This window comes from Ambystoma mexicanum, chromosome 10 (genome assembly GCF_040938575.1).
Source record: "Ambystoma mexicanum isolate Mex_15411 chromosome 10, UKY_AmexF1_1, whole genome shotgun sequence".
Classification (NCBI taxonomy): Eukaryota; Metazoa; Chordata; class Amphibia; order Caudata; family Ambystomatidae; genus Ambystoma; species Ambystoma mexicanum.
In genome coordinates, this window is record NC_090932.1 from 1309821408 (window position 1) to 1309843586 (window position 22179).

The window sequence follows — 22179 nt, forward strand, 5'->3', positions numbered from 1 at the left end:
ATGGCACCAATTCCCGAAGAATTAACCCCCAGCCCCAGCTACTACTAAGTTTGTTGCAAAATGTCATGAATTGTATTTCGTGAATGTAAGCCACTTTTCTGTTGCCTGGCATTATGTATTGTGCACGTGGTCCACCAGACAACGCCCTTATGCCTCCAATACAGTGAGATGTTGTCTTTTCTTGCTGTCAGTCTTTTCTGGTTTTATGCCATAGTGCTGGACCACCAGAGGGCGCTGGTGGTCCATGCCATCTGCCCTAGCTGACAGACCCGTGTTGGCCCTCATTTCTCTACTCTGGACTTGACTGGTGGTGCGCTCTTCCTAAAGCTGTATTCATGTGTCTGTCCTATTTGTTCAGGTTGGCCCGATTCTTGCAGAGGAAGAAGCGACCCAACGAAGTGCAGGAGGTCTTGTCCGACTTCGTATCACCATCCTGCTTTGTGCTCGAGCCCCGGGTGGTGTGCAACGATGGGACGAGGTAGGTTCAAAAGACCCTGAGGGTGTGGTAGAAGTGTACCAAAAAAAAATATTGGAACTGTGAGGGTAGGCAGAAACATAGTGCAAAATGTAAAAAGGTTTTGTGGCCGGGGCACTGAAATAGTCTAAGTGACTAGTAGCTAAGGCCCCTATTACAACTTTTTTACACTTGCACAGGAACACGAATGGACAAAACCTCTTTATAAAATGGTGAATATAGTCGTAAAAAGTAGAGGAATGGTAAACAGAAAACAATAAAAGTAGTGGAACACCACTCCCGACCGTTCCCACTCACTTGGATCACTGCCCTGAGTCCTGTATGCCAAAAGAGCAAGGTATTGGAGAAAGGCACAGGAGAACGTAAACCCCCTTTCTACCAATCAGCCATCTCCTACTATTATTGAGGCTTAGAGGTAAAGTAATGAGGGCACACCTGAGAGAACACTGGTGAATTCAGGAGTGGATTGGATGGAGCACTCAGTGAGTGCATTGTGATGATGAATAATTAGGTGGAAACATATTCTGCATTCATGGGGTGGGTAGTTGTCTGGACTGTGACGCCCAGTGAAATAATAGGCTCCCAGCAGCCACCTGGATGCTGGGAGCGCATTTCCCAGAGACGGGCCCTTTAAAATCCAGCCTCTGTGAAATGACCCAGAAAAAAAGCATCTCCATCCACGTTTGGGGGCTGGAAATGCTTGTGTGACAGCCGCGGTTCATACTTAAAAGAAAATCATGACAGGGCCAGAAATGACCCTGGTAATGCACTTGTTGGGACCCTCATTTTTGAATATTTGAAAGAGCATCCCATTTGTGAATTAAGGATGCGCACTTAAATGTACAGAAAAGCCCCCTTATTTGCATAAATGCGCAAAGCGGGGAAAAAGATCACCTGAACAAGCTCATCTCCTTACTTTGGAGAATCTAGTCCTCTATGTGTTAGGGTCTTACAAATCAAGTTTAGGGGGACCTGACCATGTAGACCGGCACTGTCCGAACCCCACACGCCAGACTGAATACTCAGATCTGCTTTCAGTGAGAGAAATAGACAAAAGACTCCCCATGCTCCCTTCGCTCATTATTGGGCCATGATCAAGCGCAAGCCTGGTGCTCTGAAGGAGGAAGTAGGCTGGAGAACACACATTGCGGCACAATGCTCACAACTGCAGGCACAGTAGGAAATGGCTAAGCACAGGGATCATTATTGAAGATAATTTTATATAAGGTAACTGTTGTCTTGAAATGTTTTCTGTGCAATGTGCACCACACTTCCAAAAAACAATTACATCTAATTGATGTACTTAAATGCTTTGTTTATTGTGCTAAATATTAATTCGACAATCCAATTCATATTTCTTCCCTGTCATTAAAAAAACTTTTTCCAAACTTAGTGTTTGTATTGCCTGATACCAATACACGTTTTTAAAATACATTAATGATCCAATTGTCAATACTTTCCTTATTCACTTTTTTTATTGATTTCATACAGAAAAAAGTATCCAATATTTTAGAAGTGGACGTGTAACTAGTTAGCTTGGTGGAGTCTCATTCTTTATCGGAATTAATCTGACAAACCCCTCCATCAACTAAAAACGGCCATGCACCAGCACCTACAGAACAGAGAAAGTGAAATTGACCTGTTAATCATTTCTGTGTTTGGAATAAAACCTATTGTTGGGAGGGGTGCGTTCCTAACATTCATATAGCCTGCAATGATTCTATCACAGTGCAGGAATCCACCCCCAGCAAGCCCCCAAAAAGGGGGATGCTGCTACAGTGTGAGGGTTTGGGTTAAATTGAGTGTCTCGAAGTTCTCAGAAACTGTCACCATACGGACATAGGAACTTCCATGAGAATAAGCATTGTGCTGGCTGAGGGATTTTCACTGGCTAAAGTAATTGGATTTGCACCACTACAGTTGTGTTTCCTTCATTCTTACTTTCTGGAACAATGTTTCTTCTGGGTCTATCAACTACACTCTAAAGTGTGGATCATGTTATGCGGTAAGAGGGTTAAATGCAAAGGTCTCCACTAACTGGTGTAGTGACAGAGAAGGGAATTGCACACTGTTGGAGGGCTCAGCACCGGAGCGGGTTATACAGAAAATAACCCAGAAGTTACCTCTGACGCATGCAGCGCATATTTGCTCCTCCTTGGGCTGTGAGGTGTGGCAGGGCCTAGCACATTCTTAGCTCCTCTCCAGTTGGCACGTGCAGAGAGCAGCACTCTTTCAGAACATGCACAATGCAGCGGTCACGTTGGCAGCTTCTTGGCCAGATGTTTGAACAATCCCAATTTTGGTGATAGGCATTGCTTTTCCTATTCTAGCAGGGTTTAGGTTGGTAGAGGCAGTGAGCAAAGCTCAGATTGTCAGTCTCAAATTGTCCAAGTGCTTAGATTGACTCATTTCTTCTCGTCGAATTTCACGGATTTGGAGGAAGACACTCGCGTAGGGCTATTTGCTGCAAAGTCCTAAGTCAACCGTCGTTGAGAGATGGAGCACATAGACGGCGCCGAGGATTAAGTCAAAGTTGGATCTTGATATGGTACAATTTATTGTGGGCAAGGGAATATTCACATTCTGGAACCAATCAGTAGTCAAGACGGCTTGGCACAACCTCGCTCAAGGTACTGAGGGTGGACAGGAAAGTCTCTCTGAATTTTAACCAGGTACTTCAGTGGGATATCTCCATCCTTCTCCCAGCGGTAACCAGCAAAGCATTTGAGTCAGGACAGGTCTTTGTTGCAATGATCAGGTTGTCACTGTTCTATAATCAGATGGGAATTACTTTGGCAATAGAAAAGGCTAGGCTCTGGCCTTATGTTCTTGGTGCACGTGTGCTCAGGAGTCAATTCAGTAGAGGGAATCTGCCAGCTGTCGTTGGGATGAGGAGTCGATGTTCCAATATGCAACAGTTTGTTAGAAGGAAAAGTCTCCCAGTGCATTGTGGGACTTAGGATTCACTTTACCACCAGGCAACATTTCTTTAGAACTACAGACTCTCAGATTCCCAAACTTCAGCCAGAAGTTCAGTAGGGTCAAAGGCTCTGTAATGGTATTCCCATCAATCAGCAGTTCATTAGAGGGGCAGGCTTAGTGTGAGGCTTAAAACACACCTTCCCAAAGGCCAGCAGTTCCATGGTATCAATATCTTTCGGTTTGCTGTGGACCTCATGGCTCAGTGTTCCCAACATATATTCCTCATTACACTGAATCTTATATCGATTCACCGTTGGACTTATCACTTAGTTTACCGACAGGCAGCGTTTCTTTAGACTGGTTAGTTTTCAATTCACTATGAAGACCACCGACTTTGGGTAATAATAAGCTGTACTGAGATTCCCGAGGGTTTGTAGCGCTATATAAATTTGAATTATTCAAATGTGAATTATACTATGCGATTTATGACTTTATTCACTTCGTAGCTTCTGGCTGAATTTCCCATCATGGAACATTTCAAGATGTATTTTAATATATTCATCATGGGCCTTAAGGCTTATTTTCCACAGGTGCAGCATTTCTTCTAAACTGTAGGTCTTAGTTGTAAGTGCCAAAGTGCTTTGGATGGGGCACTTTCTATGGTAACTGTCAGTTTTGCTTGCGGGTCCTCAGCTCTCCCTCTCTCTCGCAGCGTTGCTTGCTCTCTTCCTCCTGGTGGGGCTTGTGTGCCCAGCGGTTTCTCCATCTTACTTGCTGTGGAGTCTCGCTCCAATCCATGGAATGTAAACATCTCTCCCTGCTTCAAAATTAGATACATAAGAATGTATACATTGCACTCCTGGTAGATGTATGTATTGTAAAGTAGATCTGTAGATCTTAGGGCTAAGGTTTCTAATCTTTAGGTGCAGGGAGAGAAAGCCGGCCATGACTCACGGGTGGGAAATGTCAAGAAAATGAAGATAGAGTTACGAAAATAAGGGAACTCCCATCCCCTGCACTTATCATAGGCCGAGAAAATTCAGCCAAATATTTAATGCCTTATTCATGGATACATTCTTCAACAGTTTTTGAATATGTTGTGACAAATTTCATATAAGGGAAATTGTAGAAATGTAGTAATTAGGTATAAAAAAATGTCTTTATTAGTGTGTCCCAACGCGTTTCGAGGATGATCTCTCTTCATCAGGGGTAATCATTCGACAAACTAATCATACAAAAAATTCCATAAGTATAGACTCATTACTTTCAAACTAATAGTTTCATCACTTGATGGCCATGTAAGATAATTACAGTGCAGAGATTAGATGTAGGATCACTACTTTCGTTGGAATAATTTTATCACTTGATTGTCATGAAACATTATTTCTCTTTTGCTACATGCTTATATTGAGTTATGTGCAGATCATTCTGCCAACTGAATGTATAAATAAAGTTCTGTCATTGCTAGACCATTCGATTTTCGCTCTAGATAACATGAATCATTTGATGTATTAGTAAATTATGGAAACATTCTCTATTTCTTAGATCCCAACAAATCTACAGCAAGAAACTCATACCTCAAAATTCCATAATGTATTTTATGGGAATGTATCAATGTCATCCATGCTTACCGCTTCCTAGGTCACTGGGAGACAGAGAAATCCTTATGTAACATTTTCTATTGACAAGATATACTGCTTTTGGGAGGTGACGCTGAATTGAGTACGTTGACAAGACCAATGGCCCTCTCTACTATGTGGTGTAGGTATCCCTTAGTATCTGTGAATAAGAGTAGTAAATTACTCTATTCCATTATCCAGTGAGAGAAATGTGTGATATATTTTATGTGATAAGTAACTTACCAAAGGTATCCTCTGTTGTCCGGGACAATTTCAGTTGTATTTTAACTGTTTCCCAAATGGATTGCTGATCCTGATCTTGTTAGTGCGGACCCGGTATCTACCTATAGTGATAACAGCAAGGTCCTATATTAAAGCTCTAGTATGTTGGTACTAGTTCATAAGTGGCAAGCAGATGATTGAATTAGGGGCTTACCTAAAAAAGTCCTGGATACACAGATGTTTGTATTACCTCCTGTCAGTATAGCACACTACTCAGGACAGTCTCCAAAATGGCCGCCTAATGTAGGGAACGTCACTGGGGGCATGATGACATCATCACACAATGTCATGACAAGCATCAGTGATGTCATCACGCAGTCACGTTCATGACATCACCAGTGTAGGTGCTGCGTCATGATTCATATGTTTACTGATGCGTGATGTAGATCTGATGTAGATAGCAAAATGGCTGTGTAAATGGCAAATCTGAAAGGCTCACTGTTCCCATTCCAATTGTTTTGTACACATAATGCAGTAGATCGTGATGGACCTACTCGTAATCATGTTATGCTCTCTTATGGCCCGTTTGGAAATGAAGAACTTAAACACATGAATATTTAGAACACTAAATTCAAGCACGAATGATAGTGTTTAGTGAAAATTAAAAACTCTCTAAATTGCAATCTCACCTCTTTTTATCCATTCAATTCGAATGGTTCCTGAACTGATATGTACACATGTAACCTAACAGGTTTAATGAATGTTAAGGATCAGGCTAGCATGATGATAAAACCTGCTATTTGGACAATAATATTTGATGAAACATAGCAAAACAAAGGTTTGCTATAGTCCTGTCATAAAGAGGGGAACTTTAAGTCCTGTGTTTATAGATACATATGGTAGATAAGGAAAGCATATTAATCCAACCTATTAACTAATTAATGCCTCATGATACATGACATAACTGTCATGATGCCTACCTCCAAGGAGCCAGGTCCGACCCAGCGACCCCAGAGGCAGGCATCATTTCCCCCAGGGGAGTGCCAGCGGGCCCAAGCTGGGGCCCTTTGGACGCAGTCCTGGCGCCTTAGGCGCCAGGCTCATGTTGGACCTCTGTCCTGGCGCCTTAGGCGCCAGGCTCATAAAGCTATACATGTGTGCAAGTGTTTTCATGTGCACTTACCTGATTCAGACCATGCTGCCACATCCAGGCCCTCTTGAGGCCTGAATGGAACTACTTTACCTGTGGGACTACTTTCCACCCGGGTGTGGTCGGGGAAGGATACATACCTGATCGGAGGAAGGATACACACTTGGGACTTCTTCCAAAGCTATTTAAACCACACCCGATCAGCAACTCACGCTTCGCATTGTTCTGCTCCTCGCAGCTGGACGCTCACTGTGTCAGCTCCTGCTTCTGGACTTCAGCCACGCCTGTCAGCATCCTGGGTCACCTGCAAAGGGAGACAAGAGACCTTACCAGCTAAATCTGCACCACGGAGACATCACCGACGATCCTGAAAGGGAAGACATTATTTTTAAAAGCATTTCGTTACGATCGCTGCAGCTCTGCATTTCACTCACCTTTCCTGGGTTCCTCCATCTTCAGCAGCGATCATCCGGATACACAGCCACTTCCCAGAGCCTAGAGAAAAAGACAAGAATAAGAGGTGAGAGAAGGAAGGGAATAAGACTTACCTCATTTCATTTCGGGTCTTGCCGCTTCCAGGCATTTTCCGGACCCCGGCCCCTATGGGGAAAAAAGACAAAGACATTGAATGAGCGTATGCAAAGTCAGTTCCCGAGCGCTCATCCAGAACTAACCTGCCATTTACTGGAACTGGAACTGCACGTTTCACTTCGGGTCGGTGCCATATCTCCGGCATTCCGAACCCCGGCCCCTAAGGGGAAAAAAGACAAAGACATTGAATGAGCGTATGCAAAGTCAGTTCCCGAGCGCTCATCCAGAACTAACCTGCCATTTACTGGAACTGGAACTGCACGTTTCACTTCGGGTCGGTGCCATATCTCCGGCATTCCGAACCCCGGCCCCTAAGGGGAAAAAAGGACATAAACATTAGTGCTTGCTGCAAAAAGACAATGAACATTATTATTAAGCTTGGACTTTTGAACTTGCAACAGAACTTTTACAGAGCCTTACCAGTATAATCAAGCTTACCTGAACTCCCATCCAACCTCAATCCAGTGAAGTAACTGGGTTCAACGCGCCCCTGCGTCAGAAGCAGGATGGAGAGCTCATCCTTTCAGACCCTAAGGTGAGACTTCACGGGGAATTGTGGAAGGGTATCGCGGAGGGTTGGAAGAGAGTGGGAGGCTTGAGCATAACTCAGTCAGTAGGTAATACTCCCTTTTCACGCACAGGGGAATATTCCTGCGAGCCGGAGAAGCCAGAGTTGAGGGCCCTTCCTGTCCATCTTCAGAGTCCTGCGCTTCACCATTGAAGAAGCATCAGCACTCGAAGCCAGACCTGCGCCTCCGTGGGAATCAGGTGAGCGTTACAGAACGCGAAGCCTACCCACAATTTCCCACCCGGGCGCTATGGAGACTTCCGAGACTGACCAGCTGGCCCAGCTTTTGGGGGAATTACGGGCAGAGGTGCACTCAGCCCGCCAGGAGACTAACGCTCTCAAAAGAGAACTGATCTTATCCAAGGAAAGAACAGATGACCTAGCCAAAAGGTTATTACAGGCCCAGGCAGGGCACACTCCTTTACCTAATTCCGGAGACATTTCCACATCAATGGGTTTGAGTAACCCGGTACAAATTAATCTACCTGGACACATGCCTTTGGCCCCGCCTGAACGTTTTGCGGGGATCCCAAGAAATATGCCGTCTTTATGAACCAATGTCGTTTACACTTTCTATGCAGACCCGGAGCCTTCCCTAACGACCAGACTAAGGTAGCCTTTATACTATCTTACCTCAGTGGTAGTGCTGCCGATTGGTCTATTCCATTGGTAAATCAGGATGATCCCATTCTCCAGAATTTTCAGGGCTTCCAGGCCAGCATGGAAAGATTGTTCGCTCGACACTCTCAAGGACAGGCCCTTGATAACGAACTGCTATCCTTACGACAAGGTAATCAGGATCTTCTGTCCTACATAGCCACCTTTAACAGACTGATTGTGGAAACTGGATGGCCAGAAAGCAAAAGGATCACATTGTTTCATCGAGGCCTGCACGGAGAGCTTAAGGATGTTCTAGCTCAGATAGTAAACCCACCCCAGGTCTGCGCAGACTACATTGACTTGGTGGTTCAACTTGATCACAGACTTCAAAATAGAAAAGCAGATCGGTTCAAGTATGAAAACCGAGCACCGATCAAAACCCACGCTAACTCCAAGAGTACCGACGTATCTGAACCTAGGCAAATCGGTGGTGTTAAAGGACCATTAACACAGAAAGAATGAGAGAGAAGGCAGCAAATGCAACTTTGTCTGTATTGCGGGACTTCCGGTCACTTTCTTCGAAATTGTCCAGTTAAACCGCTTAAGAAGGTGGTTGGAGCTACTGATAACGAATTAGTGACACCTGATTCGGGAAACGACCTAGCCCGGCAAGCGTAGGGGTCCGCTTGCCAAGCTTGAAAACTAACTCTTTGACTTCGCATTTTGTCATGCCAATGGTGCTCGTGGACCCAAAACAGCCTCAGCAGTTGCATGCTATAAAAGCATACATCGACAGTGGAGCTATTGGAAATTACATAGACCGTGAATTGGCTTCCAGGATTAAGCTTCCTCTCCGCCCGAAAGTAGCCCAAGATGTCATTACTACAGTAGATGGAACCGAAATAGCCTCAGGGCCTGTAACGCATTCCACTGTTGAAGTGACACTGGTGGGTCAGGATGGACATCGGGAAGCAATCGTGTTTGATGTGATCAAGGCCCCACAATTTCAAGTAATTCTTGGAATTCCTTGGTTAGAAACACATAATCCCAGAATTGACTGGCGAGCAAAGAAGATAAGTTTTCCTGATTGTGAACCAACTTGTTATCCAAGAAATCCAGCTATTGGTCTAGCCTCAGCAACTTCCACCCCTGTACAGCTACCGTCAGAATACCAAGAATTCCAAGACGTTTTTCTGAAAGAACAGGCTAACACGTTACCTCCCCATCGGTCTTATGATTGCCAAATCGATCTGGTACCCAATGCACAACTACCTTGTAGTAGGATTTATGCTCTTACGGAACCTGAGAACCTGCATTTGCGTCAGTATTTAGATCAGTACCTAGCCAATGGTTTTATTCGCCCGTCCAAGTCTCCTGTCTCTTCAGCTCTGTTCTTCGTGCCGAAAAAAGAAGGCGACCTTAGAACGTGTATAAACTATTGCGCCCTAAATCAAATAACGATTAAGAATCGTTATCCTCTGCCCTTGATCCCTGAGCTTATCGACCAGGTGAAAGACGCTTGTGTGTACACCAAGTTAGATCTCCGAGGAGCTTATCACCTGGTGCGCATAAAAGAAGGCGACGAATGGAAGACTGCATTCCGCACCAAGTTTGGGCTCTTCGAATATCAGGTGATGCCCTTCGGTTTGTGCAATGCACCTGCCGCCTTTCAGTACTTTATGAATGATGTTCTTCGGGAACTTATCGATGTCTGTGTCATTGTTTACATTGACGACATCCTGGTGTACTCTTCTTCAGAATCTGAGCACAGAAAACATTTTAGGGCAGTTCTTGAGAAACTGCGCCAGCACAGATTATTTGCAAAACTCAAAAAATGCGTTTTTCATACCACAGAAGTTGAGTTTCTCGGATTCATCCTGACACCTCAAGGAGTCCGAATGGACTTGCGAAAGGTGGACGCCATCCTCAAATGGTCATCTCCAAGCTCGGTGAAGGGAATTCAGAGCATGCTCGGCTTTGCCAATTTCTATCGAAGATTCATCCCGGAATTTTCCCGAACATTCCAACCCATCACCGCTCTCCTAAAGAAAAACAAACGCTTCGAATGGACTCTTGAGGCCGAACAAGCCTTCCAGGACCTGAAAACCAAATTCACCTCTGCACCTGTATTGAAGCACCCGCACCCAGATCTCCCGTACATAGTGGAAACCGATGCATCCAGTTCGGCCATGGGAGCTGTCCTGTCGCAAAGAGACCCAAAAACTAACCAACTACACCCAGTAGCCTTTTGGTCCAGAAAATGTTCTCCTCCTGAAATCAACTACGCAATCACCGATAAAGAGTTACTGGCCATCAAATCTGCTTTCAAGGCTTGGTGTCACTACCTTCTCGGGGCAAGACACACCATCACCATAATTACGGACCACAGAAACTTACAGTATTTAAAAACGGCCAAAGCTCAATCTTCACGACAACTCCGATGGGCTCTATTCTTTGCGGAATTTGATTTTGTAATTACCTATCGCCCTGGCTGCAAGAATGGAAAAGCGGACGCCTTATCCCGGATTGGCATGGAAGAACCTAATTCGAGTTTAGAACCTGTGCCCATCATACCTGAGCAAAGAATCTTAGGCTTAACTTCATTGCAAACTATTGAGGACATCCAAACGCAAGCAAAACAACTTCTAGACTCTTCAACCTTACTGGAATGGAGTCAAAAGGGTCCTCATTACACCGTTGAGGATGACTTACCCTACTTCCAGGAGCGGTTGTTGCTGCCAAGTAAAGAATTGCAAGAACTTGTTATTTCCCATCATCATGAATCATTAATGGAAGGACATCCTGGTATCGCTAAAACGGAGGAAAAAATCAAACGCCACTTCTGGTGGCCTTCTTGGAGAAAAGACATAAAGTCTTTTGTACTGTCTTGTGGAATTTGCGCTCAAAACAAGGCTCAAAAGAAAAGGCCAGCCGGCCTACTTCAACCCTTGGATATTCCACCGGCGCCATGGCACACCCTGTCAATGGACTTTATAACAGATCTGCCTCCTTGTGCTGGTTACAACACAATCCTTGTAATTGTGGACCTATTCTCCAAAATGGCCCACTTTATCCCTTTAAAGGGTTTGCCTTCAGCTTCCACCTTGGCCAAGGAATTCCTGGAGAATATAGTTCGCATAAATGGTTTCCCTCCCATATTAGTCTCGGATCGTGGAAGTCAATTTATCTCACATTTTTGGAAGAAGTGTTGCCAACTAGCACAAATAGATGTGCGGTTATCCACCAGCCACCACCCCCAGACAGACGGACAAACCGAGAGAACCAATCAGACTCTCGAGCAATATCTTCGGTGCATGTTACACCAATCCGAGTTAAATTGGAAAGACATCCTTTGGATCGCAAAATATGCATACAACAATTCAGTGCATTCTGGAACCGGACAAACCCCCTTTTATACTTTGTATGGTCACCATCCTCGGACCTCTGACCTAAATCCACCTCTGACCCTGGGAATGCCCGCAGTAAATCATCTGCATTCCACAATAACCCAAGCCTTCAAAGAAGCTGCAACTCATTTACAGCAAGCCAAGAAAAAGTATAAAGAAAACGCTGATTTGCACCGAAGTAAAACTCCTCCTTACCAAGTAGGAGACCAGGTATGGCTAGCAACAAAACATTTACCCCTCAAGGGCCCACGAACCTTCAATCCCAGATTCATAGGACCTTATCCCATCAAAGCTATAATCAACCCAGTGGCCTTTAAACTGGATCTACCGTCCAACATGCGTATTCATCCAGTTTTTCATGCATCACTTTTGAAGCCAGTACAACCAGGAACCCGATTGTCCAAGCCTCTAGATCCAGTTCAAGTTGAAGGGGAATTAGAATTCGAAGTTAAAGACATTTTAGACTCCAAGGTGGTAAAGTTGAAACTCTTCTATCTTGTTGACTGGAAGGGATATGGACCTCAAGAGAGATCGTGGGAGCCTAGTAACCATGTCCACGCACCTCGATTAGTACAAAGGTTTCACCAGAGATTTCTGAACAAGCCCAAACCCCCGGAGGGAAGAACCTTGGGAGGGGCCTTGAGGGGGGTACTGTCATGAAGCCTACCTCCAAGGAGCCAGGTCCGACTCAGCGACCCCAGAGGCAGGCATCATTTCCCCCAGGGGAGTGCCAGCGGGCCCAAGCTGGGGCCCTTTGGACGCAGTCCTGGCGCCTTAGGCGCCAGGCTCATGTTGGACCTCTGTCCTGGCGCCTTAGGCGCCAGGCTCATAAAGCTATACATGTGTGCAAGTGTTTTCATGTGCACTTACCTGATGCAGACCATGCTGCCACATCCAGGCCCTCTTGAGGCCTGAATGGAACTACTTTACCTGTGGGACTACTTTCCACCCGGGTGTGGTCGGGGAAGGATACATAACTGATCGGAGGAAGGATACACACTTGGGACTTCTTCCAAAGCTATTTAAACCACACCCGATCAGCAACTCACGCTTCGCGTTGTTCTGCTCCTCGCAGCTGGACGCTCACCGTATCAGCTCCTGCTTCTGGACTTCAGCCACGCCTGTCAGCATCCTGGGTCACCTGCAAAGGGAGACAAGAGACCTTACCAGCTAAATCTGCACCAGGGAGACATCACCGACAATCCTGAAAGGGAAGACATTATTTTTAAAAGCATTTCGTTACGATCGCTGCAGCGCTGCATTTCACTCACCTTTCCTGGGTTCCTCCATCTTCAGCAGCGATCATCCGGATACACAGCCACTTCCCAGAGCCTAGAGAAAAAGACAAGAATAAGAGGTGAGAGAAGGAAGGGAATAAGACATACCTCATTTCATTTCGGGTCTTGCCACTTCCAGGCATTTTCCAGACCCCGGCCCCTATGGGGAAAAAAGACAAAGGCCCTCATTAGGACCTTGGCGGAGGACCATGGCGCTATTTGCACCATGGTCCATGGCGCTAAGCTGCCAACTCCGCCATGGGGGTTGGCGGACTTACCGCCCCATTCCGAGGTTGGCGGGGCGTTAAGTCCCCAATCCCCATTTACCCTTCCCCATTCCCATTTCTGGCCCCATAGGGCATAATGGGAGTGGGGAAGGCGTTAATTACGCCACCGTAAATTACGGTGGCGTAATTAACAACAAGGTCCCTTAGCGCCATGGATTTTAACGCCTGCTAAAAGCAGGCGTTAAAATCACCATGGCGCTAGGGGAACTCGTACTCAGGCGGTAAGGTGCGCCATGGTTTACGCCAGCGTAAACCCCTTACCGCCTGGGTCCTAATGAGGGCCAAAGACATTGAATGAGCGTATGCAAAGTCAGTTCCCGAGCGCTCATCCAGAACTAACCTGCCATTTACTGGAACTGGAACTGCACGTTTCACTTCGGGTCGGTGCCATATCTCCGGCATTCCGAACCCCGGCCCCTAAGGGGAAAAAAGGACATAAACATTAGCGCTTGCTGCAAAAAGACAATGAACATTATTATTAAGCTTGGACTTTTGAACTTGCAACAGAACTTTTACAGAGCCTTACCAGTATAATCAAGCTTACCTGAACTCCCATCCAACCTCAATCCAGTGAAGTAACTGGGTTCAACGCGCCCCTGCGTCAGAAGCAGGATGGAGAGCTCATCCTTTCAGACCCTAAGGTGAGACTTCACGGGGAATTGTGGAAGGGTATCGCGGAGGGTTGGAAGAGAGTGGGAGGCTTGAGCATAACTCAGTCAGTAGGTAATACTCCCTTTTCACGCACAGGGGAATATTCCTGCGAGCCGGAGAAGCCAGAGTTGAGGGCCCTTCCTGTCCATCTTCAGAGTCCTGCGCTTCACCATTGAAGAAGCATCAGCACTCGAAGCCAGACCTGCGCCTCCGTGGGAATCAGGTGAGCGTTACAGAACGCGAAGCCTACCCACAATTTCCCACCCGGGCGCTATGGAGACTTCCGAGACTGACCAGCTGGCCCAGCTTTTGGGGGAATTACGGGCAGAGGTGCACTCAGCCCGCCAGGAGACTAACGCTCTCAAAAGAGAACTGATCTTATCCAAGGAAAGAACAGATGACCTAGCCAAAAGGTTATTACAGGCCCAGGCAGGGCACACTCCTTTACCTAATTCCGGAGACATTTCCACATCAATGGGTTTGAGTAACCCGGTACAAATTAATCTACCTGGACACATGCCTTTGGCCCCGCCTGAACGTTTTGCGGGGATCCCAAGAAATATGCCGTCTTTATGAACCAATGTCGTTTACACTTTCTATGCAGACCCGGAGCCTTCCCTAACGACCAGACTAAGGTAGCCTTTATACTATCTTACCTCAGTGGTAGTGCTGCCGATTGGTCTATTCCATTGGTAAATCAGGATGATCCCATTCTCCAGAATTTTCAGGGCTTCCAGGCCAGCATGGAAAGATTGTTCGCTCGACACTCTCAAGGACAGGCCCTTGATAACGAACTGCTATCCTTACGACAAGGTAATCAGGATCTTCTGTCCTACATAGCCACCTTTAACAGACTGATTGTGGAAACTGGATGGCCAGAAAGCAAAAGGATCACATTGTTTCATCGAGGCCTGCACGGAGAGCTTAAGGATGTTCTAGCTCAGATAGTAAACCCACCCCAGGTCTGCGCAGACTACATTGACTTGGTGGTTCAACTTGATCACAGACTTCAAAATAGAAAAGCAGATCGGTTCAAGTATGAAAACCGAGCACCGATCAAAACCCACGCTAACTCCAAGAGTACCGACGTATCTGAACCTAGGCAAATCGGTGGTGTTAAAGGACCATTAACACAGAAAGAATGAGAGAGAAGGCAGCAAATGCAACTTTGTCTGTATTGCGGGACTTCCGGTCACTTTCTTCGAAATTGTCCAGTTAAACCGCTTAAGAAGGTGGTTGGAGCTACTGATAACGAATTAGTGACACCTGATTCGGGAAACGACCTAGCCCGGCAAGCGTAGGGGTCCGCTTGCCAAGCTTGAAAACTAACTCTTTGACTTCGCATTTTGTCATGCCAATGGTGCTCGTGGACCCAAAACAGCCTCAGCAGTTGCATGCTATAAAAGCATACATCGACAGTGGAGCTATTGGAAATTACATAGACCGTGAATTGGCTTCCAGGATTAAGCTTCCTCTCCGCCCGAAAGTAGCCCAAGATGTCATTACTACAGTAGATGGAACCGAAATAGCCTCAGGGCCTGTAACGCATTCCACTGTTGAAGTGACACTGGTGGGTCAGGATGGACATCGGGAAGCAATCGTGTTTGATGTGATCAAGGCCCCACAATTTCAAGTAATTCTTGGAATTCCTTGGTTAGAAACACATAATCCCAGAATTGACTGGCGAGCAAAGAAGATAAGTTTTCCTGATTGTGAACCAACTTGTTATCCAAGAAATCCAGCTATTGGTCTAGCCTCAGCAACTTCCACCCCTGTACAGCTACCGTCAGAATACCAAGAATTCCAAGACGTTTTTCTGAAAGAACAGGCTAACACGTTACCTCCCCATCGGTCTTATGATTGCCAAATCGATCTGGTACCCAATGCACAACTACCTTGTAGTAGGATTTATGCTCTTACGGAACCTGAGAACCTGCATTTGCGTCAGTATTTAGATCAGTACCTAGCCAATGGTTTTATTCGCCCGTCCAAGTCTCCTGTCTCTTCAGCTCTGTTCTTCGTGCCGAAAAAAGAAGGCGACCTTAGAACGTGTATAGACTATTGCGCCCTAAATCAAATAACGATTAAGAATCGTTATCCTCTGCCCTTGATCCCTGAGCTTATCGACCAGGTGAAAGACGCTTGTGTGTACACCAAGTTAGATCTCCGAGGAGCTTATCACCTGGTGCGCATAAAAGAAGGCGACGAATGGAAGACTGCATTCCGCACCAAGTTTGGGCTCTTCGAATATCAGGTGATGCCCTTCGGTTTGTGCAATGCACCTGCCGCCTTTCAGTACTTTATGAATGATGTTCTTCGGGAACTTATCGATGTCTGTGTCATGGTTTACATTGACGACATCCTGGTGTACTCTTCTTCAGAATCTGAGCACAGAAAACATTTTAGGGCAGTTCTTGAGAAACTGCGCCAGCACAGATTATTTGCAAAACTCAAAAAATGCGTTTTTCATACCACAGAAGTTGAGTTTCTCGGATTCATCCTGACACCTCAAGGAGTCCGAATGGACTTGCGAAAGGTGGACGCCATCCTCAAATGGTCATCTCCAAGCTCGGTGAAGGGAATTCAGAGCATGCTCGGCTTTGCCAATTTCTATCGAAGATTCATCCCGGAATTTTCCCGAACATTCCAACCCATCACCGCTCTCCTAAAGAAAAACAAACGCTTCGAATGGACTCTTGAGGCCGAACAAGCCTTCCAGGACCTGAAAACCAAATTCACCTCTGCACCTGTATTGAAGCACCCGCACCCAGATCTCCCGTACATAGTGGAAACCGATGCATCCAGTTCGGCCATGGGAGCTGTCCTGTCGCAAAGAGACCCAAAAACTAACCAACTACACCCAGTAGCCTTTTGGTCCAGAAAATGTTCTCCTCCTGAAATCAACTACGCAATCACCGATAAAGAGTTACTGGCCATCAAATCTGCTTTCAAGGCTTGGTGTCACTACCTTCTCGGGGCAAGACACACCATCACCGTAATTACGGACCACAGAAACTTACAGTATTTAAAAACGGCCAAAGCTCAATCTTCACGACAACTCCGATGGGCTCTATTCTTTGCGGAATTTGATTTTGTAATTACCTATCGCCCTGGCTGCAAGAATGGAAAAGCGGACGCCTTATCCCGGATTGGCATGGAAGAACCTAATTCGAGTTTAGAACCTGTGCCCATCATACCTGAGCAAAGAATCTTAGGCTTAACTTCATTGCAAACTATTGAGGACATCCAAACGCAAGCAAAACAACTTCTAGACTCTTCAACCTTACTGGAATGGAGTCAAAAGGGTCCTCATTACACCGTTGAGGATGACTTACCCTACTTCCAGGAGCGGTTGTTGCTGCCAAGTAAAGAATTGCAAGAACTTGTTATTTCCCATCATCATGAATCATTAATGGAAGGACATCCTGGTATCGCTAAAACGGAGGAAAAAATCAAACGCCACTTCTGGTGGCCTTCTTGGAGAAAAGACATAAAGTCTTTTGTACTGTCTTGTGGAATTTGCGCTCAAAACAAGGCTCAAAAGAAAAGGCCAGCCGGCCTACTTCAACCCTTGGATATTCCACCGGCGCCATGGCACACCCTGTCAATGGACTTTATAACAGATCTGCCTCCTTGTGCTGGTTACAACACAATCCTTGTAATTGTGGACCTATTCTCCAAAATGGCCCACTTTATCCCTTTAAAGGGTTTGCCTTCAGCTTCCACCTTGGCCAAGGAATTCCTGGAGAATATAGTTCGCATAAATGGTTTCCCTCCCATATTAGTCTCGGATCGTGGAAGTCAATTTATCTCACATTTTTGGAAGAAGTGTTGCCAACTAGCACAAATAGATGTGCGGTTATCCACCAGCCACCACCCCCAGACAGACGGACAAACCGAGAGAACCAATCAGACTCTCGAGCAATATCTTCGGTGCATGTTACACCAATCCGAGTTAAATTGGAAAGACATCCTTTGGATCGCAAAATATGCATACAACAATTCAGTGCATTCTGGAACCGGACAAACCCCCTTTTATACTTTGTATGGTCACCATCCTCGGACCTCTGACCTAAATCCACCTCTGACCCTGGGAATGCCCGCAGTAAATCATCTGCATTCCACAATAACCCAAGCCTTCAAAGAAGCTGCAACTCATTTACAGCAAGCCAAGAAAAAGTATAAAGAAAACGCTGATTTGCACCGAAGTAAAACTCCTCCTTACCAAGTAGGAGACCAGGTATGGCTAGCAACAAAACATTTACCCCTCAAGGGCCCACGAACCTTCAATCCCAGATTCATAGGACCTTATCCCATCAAAGCTATAATCAACCCAGTGGCCTTTAAACTGGATCTACCGTCTAACATGCGTATTCATCCAGTTTTTCATGCATCACTTTTGAAGCCAGTACAACCAGGAACCCGATTGTCCAAGCCTCTAGATCCAGTTCAAGTTGAAGGGGAATTAGAATTCGAAGTTAAAGACATTTTAGACTCCAAGGTGGTAAAGTTGAAACTCTTCTATCTTGTTGACTGGAAGGGATATGGACCTCAAGAGAGATCGTGGGAGCCTAGTAACCATGTCCACGCACCTCGATTAGTACAAAGGTTTCACCAGAGATTTCTGAACAAGCCCAAACCCCCGGAGGGAAGAACCTTGGGAGGGGCCTTGAGGGGGGGTACTGTCATGAAGCCTACCTCCAAGGAGCCAGGTCCGACTCAGCGACCCCAGAGGCAGGCATCATTTCCCCCAGGGGAGTGCCAGCGGGCCCAAGCTGGGGCCCTTTGGACGCAGTCCTGGTGCCTTAGGCGCCAGGCTCATGTTGGACCTCTGTCCTGGCGCCTTAGGCGCCAGGCTCATAAAGCTATACATGTGTGCAAGTGTTTTCATGTGCACTTACCTGATGCAGACCATGCTGCCACATCCAGGCCCTCTTGAGGCCTGAATGGAACTACTTTACCTGTGGGACTACTTTCCACCCGGGTGTGGTCGGGGAAGGATACATAACTGATCGGAGGAAGGATACACACTTGGGACTTCTTCCGAAGCTATTTAAACCACACCCGATCAGCAACTCACGCTTCGCGTTGTTCTGCTCCTCGCAGCTGGACGCTCACCGTATCAGCTCCTGCTTCTGGACTTCAGCCACGCCTGTCAGCATCCTGGGTCACCTGCAAAGGGAGACAAGAGACCTTACCAGCTAAATCTGCACCAGGGAGACATCACCGACAATCCTGAAAGGGAAGACATTATTTTTAAAAGCATTTCGTTACGATCGCTGCAGCGCTGCATTTCACTCACCTTTCCTGGGTTCCTCCATCTTCAGCAGCGATCATCCGGATACACAGCCACTTCCCAGAGCCTAGAGAAAAAGACAAGAATAAGAGGTGAGAGAAGGAAGGGAATAAGACATACCTCATTTCATTTCGGGTCTTGCCACTTCCAGGCATTTTCCAGACCCCGGCCCCTATGGGGAAAAAAGACAAAGGCCCTCATTAGGACCTTGGCGGAGGACCATGGCGCTATTTGCACCATGGTCCATGGCGCTAAGCTGCCAACTCTGCCATGGGGGTTGGCGGACTTACCGCCCCATTCCGAGGTTGGCGGGGCGGTAAGTCCCCAATCCCCATTTACCCTTCCCCATTCCCATTTCTGGCCCCATAGGGCATAATGGGAGTGGGGAAGGCGTTAATTACGCCACCGTAAATTACGGTGGCGTAATTAACAACAAGGTCCCTTAGCGCCATGGATTTTAACGCCTGCTAAAAGCAGGCGTTAAAATCACCATGGCGCTAGGGGAACCCGTACTCAGGCGGTAAGGTGCGCCATGGTTTACGCCGGCGTAAACCCCTTACCGCCTGGGTCCTAATGAGGGCCAAAGACATTGAATGAGCGTATGCAAAGTCAGTTCCCGAGCGCTCATCCAGAACTAACCTGCCATTTACTGGAACTGGAACTGCACGTTTCACTTCGGGTCGGTGCCATATCTCCGGCATTCCGAACCCCGGCCCCTAAGGGGAAAAAAGGACATAAACATTAGCGCTTGCTGCAAAAAGACAATGAACATTATTATTAAGCTTGGACTTTTGAACTTGCAACAGAACTTTTACAGAGCCTTACCAGTATAATCAAGCTTACCTGAACTCCCATCCAACCTCAATCCAGTGAAGTAACTGGGTTCAACGCGCCCCTGCGTCAGAAGCAGGATGGAGAGCTCATCCTTTCAGACCCTAAGGTGAGACTTCACGGGGAATCGTGGAAGGGTATCGTGGAGGGTTGGAAGAGAGTGGGAGGCTTGAGCATAACTCAGTCAGTAGGTAATACTCCCTTTTCACGCACAGGGGAATATTCCTGCGAGCCGGAGAAGCCAGAGTTGAGGGCCCTTCCTGTCCATCTTCAGAGTCCTGCGCTTCACCATTGAAGAAGCATCAGCACTCGAAGCCAGACCTGCGCCTCCGTGGGAATCAGGAGAGCGTTACAATAACTTAGGTGATCTTAGGTCCTATCATGAAAATCATTGGATGTTAAAGGATGAACATTTGATCATTTTATTTTGCAGTCTGGAAAATCTTGATGTTCAAACCAACGAGGAAACTCACTACACAGAGTGTACAGTCTAACAGGACGGTGTACTCATATAGTAAATCTCCCTCCCCATACAGTTAAATGGACTGACTCTTCAGAGTGCACAATCTGATAGGATAGAATGACTTCATACAATTCAATCAAACTGGTTCAGAATCTTGTTCAAATTCCAATGGATAGTAATATTAAAGGGGAGTAGGCTCTACATACTAGAGGTATGGTGAAACAAGGTATTAGATGAGAGAAGCATGTAAGGAGGATCATTGGCAAAAAATTGCACTATGTAATGATTGAAGGTAAGGCCCTAAATAGAAAAGTCCATTCATACCCAACGGGTCATAGTGTCCAACAGATGAATCTAATAAAGTTCTCTGTGAGATATCGTCTTGGCCATGTCTCCACCTCTTGGTAAGGGATGTACAACTTCAAGAATGACACATCTCAATTGAGCTATGGTGTGTCGGTTGTAGCGAAAGTGTCTATAAACGACTGATTTTATGTTAGCAGTCCTTAAACTTGATTTGTGTTCTGTCCATCTTTCTTTGGCTTTTCGTGATGTTTGTCGCACGTAACGTATCTCGGCCTATGATAGTGTGCAGGGGACGGGAGTTCCCTTATTTCTGAGAACTCTATCTTCATTTTCTCAAAATTAGATACCTGCAGAGGCTCTGCCAGTTTCCGCCACAGAGCAGAACAACACACAGAATATATATAATTCCTGCTCTGTTCTCTACTTCACCAGGAACATTTGGAGGAAAATGGAACAAAGGATAAAAAATCAGGCAGAGCGCTTGCCTATGGCCTTTTTTTTAATCCTCTGTATTATTTCATGTGTCATTTAAAAGGAGTCCACTGGTGGTCAGTGGCAATTGTGAGTAAAGTTTAAAGACTGTAATGCTTTTTAATGTGGAGGTATGCTTGAAGTTCTGCTTTTTCGCTGTCCATGATGTGGGTGAATTTCTTATGGGCCACAGGTAATGAAGTGAAGGCACCATTCTGTTCCATGTCACTATGGTGGCCTAGATTATTGATCGTATTGTAGGAGACACTGAACCCTTAGTCGTTGACCATAAATATCCTCGCACAATGAACTTTTAATGGGTCATCAAAAGCAATATGGAAGAGTAGAATGGCAGTTGAACACACTAGAAAGGGACAGTGCAGAATTCTAACTGCCCATGCAAGACCCCCCCTTCTGTTCCTAGGGAGGGGTGGTGCTCCGCCTATCTATGAAATGGATAGAACATAAAGGTTAGAATTCTTTGCCCTGTGTCACCCTTGCCTACCACTCTGCCTTCACACAACTCACTTGTGCTCGTTTATTCTTTTTTTGGGAGGGGGTGGTGCTTTAGGTTTTCTTACTCACACGCAACACACATAGCACAATAAATAAAAAAGGAGAAAGGACTGTGGTCTCTAAGGTAACGGCTTTAATCCTCCTGGACCCACGTTTTCTCAGTCTAAAAAGGAATTCGCATGTAAAATAGACTGCAAAGACGTAGAGTAGATCAATTGGCAGTGCTCGAATGATCTAAAAATACCTAGATTGGTGATGCCATTGGTGAAGACAGATTAGCCTCATTGTATATCAAATGCAAATTGCATGCAGCGGCTTCCGGTGTTAGTACTTAAATGCGGTGCATGCAATTGTTTTACTTTCAGAAGGCGGAGGAGAGAAGGAAAGAGTAAAGAGAGGCAACCTCGCTTCGCTTTAATTGTTTACATTTTCTGTTCCATCTTGTGGAAAACGAAATGCTGAATGCAAATTACGCTTTGCAGACAGCATTTACTAATAGATTCTTATGGAATCCTCATGGTCTTTAG

At 45.9% G+C, this 22179-nt stretch overlaps 1 protein-coding gene across 1 annotated transcript in view; it reads left to right on the plus strand.

The window, feature by feature from the left end:
• Window positions 1–22179, plus strand: part of PLA2G3 (phospholipase A2 group III) — a 78261-nt gene that overhangs the window by 51083 nt on the left and 4999 nt on the right. The window contains exon 6 of the mRNA XM_069619341.1: window positions 359–478. Coding sequence (XP_069475442.1) covers window positions 359–478 — 120 coding nt within the window. The remainder of the gene's footprint in view (window positions 1–358; window positions 479–22179) is intronic.